This window comes from Polistes canadensis, unplaced genomic scaffold (assembly GCF_001313835.1).
Source record: "Polistes canadensis isolate GaletaPanama2010 unplaced genomic scaffold, ASM131383v1 scaffold_51, whole genome shotgun sequence".
NCBI classification, from domain to species: Eukaryota; Metazoa; Arthropoda; class Insecta; order Hymenoptera; family Vespidae; genus Polistes; species Polistes canadensis.
The window spans coordinates 889,039-900,319 of NW_014569598.1; the positions used below are offsets into that span (position 1 = coordinate 889,039).

At 28.8% G+C, this 11,281-nt stretch overlaps 1 protein-coding gene and 1 non-coding gene across 10 annotated transcripts; one reads left to right on the forward strand and one right to left on the reverse strand.

The window, feature by feature from the left end:
* Nucleotides 1–533: 533 nt before the first annotated feature.
* LOC106785488 (glutaminase kidney isoform, mitochondrial) lies at nt 534–9,346 on the reverse strand. 9 transcript variants are annotated; one of them, XM_014746019.1, is made up of 13 exons: nt 8,998–9,346; nt 7,394–7,491; nt 5,429–5,464; nt 4,813–4,912; nt 4,346–4,488; nt 3,789–4,162; nt 3,405–3,685; nt 3,039–3,215; nt 2,804–2,964; nt 2,105–2,245; nt 1,878–2,018; nt 1,518–1,668; nt 534–1,119 (listed from the first exon to the last, which is right to left on the reverse strand). In XM_014746019.1, the coding sequence occupies exons 1-13, from the start codon at nt 9,055–9,057 to the stop codon at nt 1,114–1,116; spliced, it is 1,869 nt and encodes a 622-aa protein (XP_014601505.1). In that variant the 5' UTR covers nt 9,058–9,346; the 3' UTR covers nt 534–1,113. The 9 variants fall into 9 exon arrangements, with proteins under 9 accessions (XP_014601505.1, XP_014601503.1, XP_014601502.1 ...); XM_014746017.1 differs by lacking the exon at nt 534–1,119 and having other exon boundaries at nt 1,286–1,668; nt 7,394–7,485; nt 8,998–9,345; XM_014746016.1 differs by lacking the exon at nt 534–1,119 and having other exon boundaries at nt 1,286–1,668; nt 8,998–9,345.
* On the forward strand, nt 6,556–6,677 carry Trnal-caa. Its single transcript has 2 exons — nt 6,556–6,593; nt 6,633–6,677. It is a non-coding gene; the product is annotated as a tRNA-Leu (tRNA).
* Nucleotides 9,347–11,281: the final 1,935 nt, after the last annotated feature.

Genomic DNA, 11,281 nt, shown 5'->3' on the forward strand with positions numbered 1-11,281 from the left:
CTTTGTGAAAAGAATGTTTTTTTAAATAACAATAGTTTCAGATTATTATCTAATACGAAAACTATCGTTCGATCGAACTTAACGAAAATAGAGTCTACTGATAATTAGTATATATTTTCTTATCAAGCATGTTACGTCATAGATAAAACAAAGCTATATTATAATATGAGCTGACGAAATAATATTACTTCATATAAGTGAAACATGTTACTTGGATTAGACATAAATATTAAAATGGTAATGGAATAATATTAGAAAGACGAAAAAAATATTGATTACATATTAATAATATTTATTTTGTAAACTTGGCAAATACATGAATTCATCGAGAATAGTTTAGCAGCAAAATCGTTGAAATAAACAAAAGTTCCATTTTATAATATTGGAAATATTGAGTATCACAAAATGAGAAAAGAACTTAAATTCGAGTTTACTAATACTGAATTCAATTTTCCTATAATATATTATAAAAATATTCCATTGTACATACACTAATATGTATGTCTGAAGTATACATTATACCGTTAAATCAGAGATTAGATTATAATAATTTTGTACTTTTTAACCGAGCATAAAGAGTCATTTTTCAGAATAATTATTGTCAAAGATATTTTATAAATAATTTCATAAATAAATTTATATATATATAAGTATATATTAAAAGCAAGCGTTGTTAAATTTAACAACGGAGAATGTGTGAATCGATAGACACAAATAATTATTTTATATTACTATACGAATATAAAACGAAACTGAGATTTTTGCTTCGTAAATGAAAATTTCTATGGAAAATATAAATCGTTGAAAAAAGTTAATCGATCGTATATATGCCCGTGTAGTTCACGTAATTACTCGTTCACAAGTATTTTAATTATTGTCAATTTTGTCGTCCATCAACAAAATGTCCATTTTTTATATACATATTTAGCATAACTATGATAATAATAATAATAATAATAATAATAATAATAATAATAATATTAAATCTATTCTGTACTAGACACATTCGTGCAATTACGAAAAAATTGACATCACGCCTATCCTAATATCTCTTCTTCGATCTTAGATCTTAATTCATTAATTTATCATAGAAGCGTAGAAGCTTCCAAGAATTCAAATCTATAAAAAGGAAGGAATAAATTAACAAACAAATACTGGTAGTACGGGTAAGTAGTAATAAATGAGAATTACTAATGAGAATTGAATTAATAATTAAATAGAGAAGAGAGATTCGTAATCCTTACGAAATAATAGAGGTAGAAAGTATTGCTTAGTTTGCTTCAAAAAAAAAAAAAAAAAAGAAATCTAAATTCAATCGATAGAGAAATATTAATATCGACCTGTATTTCATACTAACATTAAGTCGATAATGTAGGAAATTGTAAGCACAACTTGTAAGCAAATTTTTCGAATCTATCGATAGAAGTTTCTGACTTTTTTTCGACGCTGATATTTCCGGTATCCTTGGATTTTCTAAATTGATGAGACCCTTTCTACGGTAATGGCGATTGACCCACCTTTTCAGGAGGTTTCTCTTCATTCGTTTCGTTTCTTTGCTTTTCCTCGTATTCGCTATTAGTTTTGTGCGCTACAGCATAATTTTTCAAATAATCTACGACTTGCATGTGACCAAAATTTAACGCCTCGTCTATCGGTCGTTTACCCCATCTAAATGCATAAGAACAATTTCATATTAAAACAATTTATATATTTGTTTCGTAAAAAATCACATTATTTTTTTTCCCATGTGGATATTTCAGCTATATAATTTAATACTTGAATTTAATAAAAAATTGTATTCCAAATTTTCCAGTTAAAAGTTCTTCGAAATTACCTGTGAACAATGTGTCAAGATAAATTTAACAAAATAATTGTACCTGTCTTTAGGATCATGAGGTACGCTACATTGTTCGATGAGAAATTCAACGCAATCCAGGTGACCCTCGCTTGCAGCCAAATGCAAAGCTGTCCTACCGTCATAGTCAGACAAAGTCATGTCCATGCCACTAAGCCGATGCCTACGGTATTTAATTATATATTTAAAAATATATAAAATTATATTATTATTATATTATTATTATTATATGACCTAAAATAATAATACCTTCTCATTGCGGGAACATCACCACTGGCAGCACTGAAGAGAAGATTTACGATTGATAGACCCTTCGTTTCGTATTTGTGCCTTCTTGGATCTTTCTTGTTGGTCGCGTGCTTCAGATTATCGTACCTATGATCATAGTAGCTACTTCACTAATCGACCGAGGACGTGGAAGAGTGCGAAGAACGAATAGTGTGCCGACGTCGATCATCGTTTTTGTTTGTTATTTCGTTTTGTTTTTTGTTTGTTTGTTTTTTTTTTTTTTTTGATTTTGCATTGGCGGGTGTACGCATGCAGGTTAGTGTACGGCAGGGTCGTGAAACAGAGAGGAAGACCAAGAAGAAAAAGAACAGAAAAAGATACGTGTTATTATCACAGCTGCCAATACTAATATATATTTATTTGTTCAAATATTTGCTTAATTATTATATGCAAGTATTTTTCACAATAAATAGTCATATATTGACCATTTATTTAAAATACTAATTAAATATATTGACAAATACTAACTGGGTGTCTGTAATTGGTGATACAAGCCACCCTCTATCATCATATAAAAATTCATACTCGTTTTTACGAATTGATACGAGTCTATGAAAAAAGTATACGTGCCAATGGGATTGTTAGTATCGTGATCGAAAAATCTAAACGATTCTATTTTCTTCATACGTATGAAATAATTCAAATAAATGTGACTCGTACCTATGGAAATTAAACTCGGTCACGAGTTCTTCGCAAAATTGTACGCCACGGCAAGAATTTCCAAGAGGATCTAAAGGTGGTGACCACGTGCAAATACCCATTACGTTTGGTATAACTACGAGAAGACTTCCCGATACTCCAGATTTTGCTGGTATTCCAACCTACGCATATGGATAATAAAATGGTCATGAAAATAGTCATATAACGATAATGAAAGTAATAATTTATGTTTAACCTTGAATGCAAATTGACCACTATAATCATACATTCCACAACTATGCATTAGGCTCAATACATCTCTGACGCTGTCTGGTTTAAGGACCTTCTCTTCTGTTATAGGGCATATACCACCGTTTGCCAATGTCGCTGCCATAACAGCCATAGTTTCGCAATTTGATTCCATGGAACAGCACTGATAAGATGTATAATAATAAATAAATTTATATAATAATTCTCGTATAATATTCGGTATATATATCACAAAAATCACAGACTTCTTATAAGAAATATTTATTGATTTTTCTATTTACTATTTTCTATTTTATTCAATTTAATTTCTAATTTATTTTTCTATTGTTCACAATAAATCGAGGATACATACTTGAAAGTAAAAGTCCATGATCTCGCGAAGATTCGTTTTTTCCGGATAACATTTATGTTCTCTCATGTAAAAGCCAAGAGCATAATTTCTATCAGCAGCTTCACGTTCCGAGAGGAAAACTGCATTATTGAAGCCCACATTTTCATCTCCTGCCAATCTCTTGAAATAGTTCATAGTAAAGTCGAACTTCTCCGCCAATGTCATTTCAGGTTTGATGAGTGCTTTCAGTAATGAACAAACCAATATCGCACCGGCATTGATCATCGGATTATGCGGTTTCTCTGTTTTAATAAATTAACTTTTTTTTTACATTCTCGTCCTCGTTTAATATTCAAGCAATTAATTATTATTATTATTATTATTATTAGGCAAATGTGTGCTTACTATTATAATCCAAAACGAGTTCATTAAAATTCCTCCCCGATGGTTCTTGGCCAACATATTGATGAACAACTTCTTGTCCTAGCCTATCCAATGCTATAGCATATGTTAACGGTTTACTGCAACTTTGTAATGTGAAGGGAATTGACGTATCTCCGATACTAAATCTTTGACCATCGATCGTACAAACTGAGACTCCCCAATAATCCGGACTCATTCTCGCTAATTGTGGAATGTAGGATGCGACTTTGCCTTCTGTGTTTGTTTTACATTTCCAATAAAAGTCTTCTATGTGTTTTGTGAAACCTTGCCAATCGGGAATGATAAACTGATGCCTGAATGCTCGCGATATTAACACTATGTTCGGATTTACGATTCTAAAATAACAAAAATAAATTAATCAAAATAAAATACTGATCTCCGTGTTTTTTATCTTTCGAATAAATTTATGTCAAGATAAAAAGTTGATCAAAATCAGCCCATTAAATTTTTGCTTTATAAAATTATTAATGGAACGTGCATTATTTTATTTATATTAGATTCATTTCATTTAATTTTACCTTCTAAATTGTTCCCTATCTAATTGTTGCGTCTCATGTGACGCACCTTCGTGTCCCCCACTTCTCGAATGTTCTTTCCTCAAATTGTCACAAAATTCTTGAAGTCGAGGATCATTTTTTCGTAGACCGGTTGTCCTCAATGCCTACAAATTATTGATACAAAATTAAAAGCGGAAAATACAAAATTGTGATGATTAATCTATAAATCTTTTGCACTCGGTTTAATACGATCGGACGTACGAAAGAACGATCTTAAATACGTCATTTGCATGCATATTACGTAACAATTTATGCGTGTCTTCGACAATAAAACTATCGTTTTATGTCGCAACAATGTTTCTATTATTTTACAAGTTATCGAGCCCAATAAGAGCATGGAATACGATGAAGGAATCAATTCTAGTCGTTCTATTTCGTACAAACAAAATGATTAATTATTTTCAAATTTTCAAATTTGTTAAACTTACAGCGATAAATTTGCCAATCGAGAGAAGATCAGTTTCTTCGTTTTTGAACATATCGAAGAGAACATCTTCAGCATTCGCAGCATGATCGTGATCTTTCGTGCTGTCAAAGTATTTTTAATATTTTTAATAATTAGATTCGTGTCGAATTATTTTTTTGCAATTAAATAAATCTAAGTACTTACAAAACCTACATACAAATACTATCAATCATATAATACTAATTTTCTTTCTATTTTATGACAAATCATTATAACAAGAAAAAATTAAAATTAAATATTATAATTGCAATAAATTACACTATACTTTTAAGCCATGTGTGCGTGTCAAATCTAACAATAATTATATAACATGCAATATATTTTAATCTCCTATTTTCTATAATAAATAATACGTGGGTGTATTGAAGAAATCATTATTCTTGGTCAAGCTCACTTTTATTTGTAAAATATTTTCATTAACAAACAAAAACAATAAAAATTCTTTTAGCTGTGATATGATAAGCAAATGAAAAATAAAAAAATGAAATTATAATGTGTGTCTAATGAAAAGAGAAAATTAAGATTTAAAAAATTATGTAAATGGTTAACACCACATGCATCGTACTCATGGTACTCACTACATGTAATGGCTGTCATGAATGAAGCTGTATTCGCTGAAAAGAGAGAAGCAGAAAGGAGAAAGAAATTTGATTAGTATATCAGCAAATGCCTCAAATAAATTAGCTTTACCTAAGAAATCGTGCCAACACCATATTCGACTTTTCATTTTTCTTCTCTAACCATATTGAACAAGTGATCTTTGATTTTATCGAATAATCCATATATGAATCATTATATTTTACGTTCGAATCTCGACCATTCGTGTCGATATACGGCATGGTTAAATATTTCGTATTTTTTCTTTGCAAAATAAAGATCAACAATTCTCTATCCCGTAAATCTTAATATTATCTTTTTAATCACCATCTATACAATATTAATGTAAAAAATACGAAAATAATTTGTACAAGGGAATGTTTGATCGTTAAATGAAAGAAAAAATCAACGATTAGTAGTTGATTATTAATTTTTCTAATCTTTCTTCTCGATCACACAATTTATAAAATACAAGTGATAAAATGTATTATCATTATTTTGTTATTTAAATTATTATATTATTATTAAAAAAAAAAACAGTCCCACACACAGTACATATTCACATGCGATCGATACTGATTGTAAGACACAGGTTCGAAAAAAGAACGTGTTAATCGATGTTAACTCTGAAAAGCAACTAGAATTTTTGTCAAAGTAATGTTCGACAAATCGAGCTTATATCCGATCGGAAAGACAAATATATCAAATATACACAATGCGTCACGATTGTCAATTTGAAGAAAATGTACGTACCACCCGTGGATTTAGCGATAAATAAATTTAGCGATTAGCATGATTAGAACTAGAATTGTCGTATGACGTATGTGTCAGTGACCATCTGTCAGGTAACGTTGAATTCTCAGAATATTCGAATAGATTCCAATAGATGATACTTTGTTTTGTAATAGTTATTTGTGTAATAGTTATTTATACAATTTCCGGTTACGCTATTTTTGCCTCGATCTATTATAAGCATAGACAAAATAGGTATATTATTAAAGCTTTTTCAATAATCTTATGAAAGTTAATGTTATCATTTTTAGTATGCAATATAACATATTAACTATGGTTGGCACTAGTAAAATTTTAACTCGGACCTTGTCAATATGTCAGGATGGCCGAGCGGTCTAAGGCGCCAGACTCAAGGTTCAAACCTTGCTCGCCAATGCGAGTAAATCGCGGGACTTCTGGTCCTCTCTGAGGGCGTGGGTTCGAATCCCACTTCTGACAAATTTTTTTTCTTCCTACATGCACTAAACTAATAATTCTCGTATATTTTATTACAAAATCGTACCTTCCAACGACGGTTAGAATGTTATTCAAAATAGAAGACATATATTTTTCAAATAGAAAAACTAAATTCCTTTTAGGTGTTATCAAATTTTTCATAATTGCAATTATTTATTATTAACGTACACAAAATATAATTTAATTTTAAACTGATCAAGATTTCTCTTACCCATAAAGAGAATAATGTTTTGCAAAAACTATTTCATCGAACGCAACGAAGTCATCGATGAAATGACCGCCGTATTCATAATCCTCCATCTTGTTTATAATTCGAACTTCTTTTTCTTACAAGTAAAATCAAAGAATAAATTTCGTTCTATTATATTACTCACTTCACTGTGTGCGATTTAGTTAGCTACTATTTCGAAATAGTCCTCATAGATACTTCTTATAGGATTTATTTGAATGAAAAGCCATGACATTTGATATTCATACTCGTAATCGATAAATTGTTCCATATTGATTCGGATCAATAACAGATCGGTTAGAACTAATCGATCATTCTTTATTCTTCGATTGATCGAGATAATATTATAATAATCTGTAATCGTTTTTTTTAATCTTTTTTTCTTTTGACCGATCTTTTTTTCAGTACAATAGTTATAAATTATTTAACTAAATATTTTCTATTATATGTCGAATAAAATTATTTTTACCGTGTCTGTGCGCGTTCTAATTCTAAGGCACTTCCAAAAGCAACATCCATGTATCTCAATGATCCCAGCTTCGATGTAGGTACAGGCTGCAGCTGTTTCTGACAATGAAATAGAAATACAATATTTCCACCCTTAGACTATCAAATTACTTTTAATCAAACTTATCGAGTGTAATCTGAGAATATTTACAATCTGTACGGAATAAAGTGAAGCTATTTTTTGAACTTTGAATTCAATTGTAAGTAGTCTCATCTTTTTGAAAATGCGATTTTTAAACATTTCTTCAACAATTATTTGAATTTTCTGTAAATGATATATGACAATATTTTCTATTCATTTGAATATTATACAAAATCTGAAGAAAATACTCTTCGATTTAAAGAACTGTTATACAAAATTTAACCATCAGAATATTCTTTTTTTTTTTTAAGTTATTTCTTTCATTTTCCATGTAACCTCGTATTGATCCTTTGATGAATCAACTCCCTAATACTATAAGCAGAAACCTGCCACGTGTCCTACAAATCGGATAGCGAATGAATGCACGCGAGCACGTGTTGTATCATTTTTTTACGGATATATGTGTGTCTGTTTAGTTGCCAAAAAATTTACAAACGATCTCTCTCTCAAAAGAAAATAATATTCAATTCAAATAGAACGTGTACATTTCATTTTTCTTATTAATTGTATAAATTACTAATTATAATACATATAAATATGAATTAGATGATAATAATAATATCATTAAAATTTTTTGACCAAATTCAAAAATTATTGAAGAAGTTTCTAAACCTTTTCAAGGTCGTTAATTATAACACTTATTCAAGCGTCATTCGCGAGAAGTTTCAAAAGTATTTTTATCACTTAAAAGAGGCCATTGCTGTTGCCCACGTGCACGTGCACGTTCCTACCTAACAAACACTCTAGCAATCAATGCAATTTTTATTAAATCAATCATATTTTCTACAATAGCTATAAAACTATTGTTATTATTATATTATATCGATATAATAAGCTTCATTTACGCTAGGTATCATTTACGATGACTCTAGTATATATATTGAAAATAAAATAACAATTATTATTTATGTCATTAACAAAATAAACCAATAATTATTGATCAAAATTGGTCCACACAAAATGTTACAAATTATTATCGCTGAAAACATTTCTATAAATATCAATATAAATTTTAAATGTAACACCAATAACGATAAAACAATAACCTTTCGTTTACAAATAATTATATCTCTGTACATTAATTAAAAATCAAAAAATTTCCTTAGTACATTTTTAATGAAAAGAAAAAAAACTTTAAATAAAGTAGGTCAGGTGGTGCTGACAGAAAACTTTAAAGACAAAAAGAAAAAAAGGATGTTTAATGCATCCTACGCGTTTAAAATCGAACAATTTTTCGATACACGAAAGCATTTACAATATTATAAAACACAAGAGAAATAAATATCTCGTGATAATGATGATTTAAATATGAGGAAAACAAAATATCTAACTTTGGGGATGTAATGAAATAAATGTTTGGAAGGTTGAAAGAAAACTGAGAAAAATAAAAACGATTATGAAAAAAGAAATAATTAACTGTTCACCTTGTTAGTAGTACGAAGTCTCTTAAAGCCGGTACAACCGGCTTTCACGATTTTGAACATCCTAATTGTAATTAGATGACAAAGATCCGTTGAACTTTATAATCTTGTGATATTCTTAAACGTAAAACACACTTCAAGTTAAATCTTTTATTACGTTATCTCTTGTTTCTTTGATCACTTATTGATATTATTTATTTTTATTTGATATATAATTCGATTGAATGAATGTAATGCGGCCTTAAAGGCGCCGCACAAAGAGACGAACGACGTCCCTTAACGTTCGGTTCAGTGAAAACTGTCGTTATAAGGGAGGGTCGAAGGGACGACGTAGTTGCATGCATGCACGTACTGACATGCGCGATTTCATGTATTCTCGCTTCTCCCTACTTCTCAACCCCTTCGTGAACGATCGTTCCAATTCGTTTCTCGAAGTATCTCGATATTTATATATCGAGTGTGTATATGAAACAGTAATACTATATACAGTAATACTATATTGTCAGGGAAATCACTCATGAGTAGTTATATGCGAATGCATGACGGAATTAGAGAGTGCTAACATAAGTCAAAGTCTATGAATAAATGAAAATGAAAGATCATATTTTCTACAATGAATTTGAAATTTCCTTTTCATTTTCGTTAAGTTTCTTTTCACAATATTGCTTTGCTTTTTTTAATCAAACATTGAATAACTCTCTTCTATATAATTTTCATGTTTTATTTATAATTAAAGAAAATTATAAAACGGTCCATATATTTGTTACAATATATTATTGGAATTTTATAAACTTGCAATTATTTGGATATTTTTTCGGCTAAATATCTCTTTCGAGATTACTATTACGCGTAGCTCGCAAAAAAAATGATATTATTTCAATTGTATAAATTATAAATTCACACAGTAATCAATGTTGAACACTTATTATTTATTGTCTTTCGATTATTATTTATAATAATGATACATTGTACATTAAGAGAGCGATGGCTTAATCAATTTCATCGCTTTATTGACGAATAATAATAAAGAACTTCGTCAAAATGTAAAGTCTTAAAAAACACCTTCGGTTTGCCGTTCCTAATCTCGATTTGACATTTGCTTTTTTTTTTTTTTTTTTTCAAACAAATTACAAAAAAAAAACATTATATCTAATGTAAGTACGTAAGCCGGCATTTTTTAATTAAAAAATAACACTTAGGTTTATCGGTAAGGTACTTATAATTGTCCTTTTTGAAAAAAAAGAAACAATATAATATTTATTTTTATGAAATTTCTAATTGTGCCAATAATTATAAAAATGACTTACATACAAAATCTATAAAAAATGTCATTCATTACTTATTTGGCGTTACGTTGATCTATATTATAAGTGAGAAAATTAATTAAAAAAAAAACAAAAGACAGGTCAAGTTCATAATTATAATATACGCGCGAGAAACGTGTATGTATGTGTATGCATGTATATGTACTTGTAACGAACATAACTACGTAGATAGATACTTACATGTGTCTTATCGACGATAGACATTTTCTAAAATTATGAGATTTCAATATTTACTTCCAATTATTGCAGATGATTTGCAATAATTGAGTAAAATTATTTATCCTAATGCAAAATTAGAGCTGTCAAAATCATTTTTATTGCGTTAATTTTTATCAAATCTTGTTTCTTATTATTATTTTACATTAATTTATTCATTTGCCCTGAGAATATATAAATTACGTTTAATTTTGTAATATTTTTCTCATTGTCTCTAATAACAATTTTTTTATTTTCAATTATTGGACAGCTCTCACTTAATTCTGTTCCCAGACGATTTAGAAAAAAAGAAAATTTGTTTAATTAAATTTTGAAATAAGTATTAAGTGTAGATATGCTAAATACGCGTATAACTTATAGATATGTATCTAATTATATCAATATTTAATACTTTGGTGTTTATATCTCTACATTTTCTACTACAACTTGTTACGCATATTGTATTACAGTTGCATAACAACATTATCGAGTGCGTAATTAATAACAACGATACGTGCAATATGTGTATATTATAATTATATGTATAATGTATGTATGTATGCATGGTGTATGTATATATTTGTATATTCCTATAAAACAATCAAATTACCTTCAATATTTTTGATTGACATTTGTAAAAATATTCAGTCAACGACAAATAACTTTTTTTTTATTGCACGCTACTCGTGATATTTTTGTTTTGTTTATTATCATTATTATAATAATAATTATATATATATCATTGCCTAATTCTAATAATTAAATCT

Bases quoted from the DNA above. Each gene is read 5' to 3' on its own strand.
- LOC106785488 (XM_014746016.1), bottom strand. From the start codon at position 9,057: ATGTTCAAAATCGTGAAAGCCGGTTGTACCGGCTTTAAGAGACTTCGT. The intron at 2,246-2,803 runs GTACGAGTCACA...TTAGTGAAGTAG, and splicing joins ACCGAGTTTAATTTCCATAG to CTACTATGATCATAGGTACG. The intron at 2,019-2,104 runs GTATTATTATTT...TAAATACCGTAG, and splicing joins GATGTTCCCGCAATGAGAAG to GCATCGGCTTAGTGGCATGG.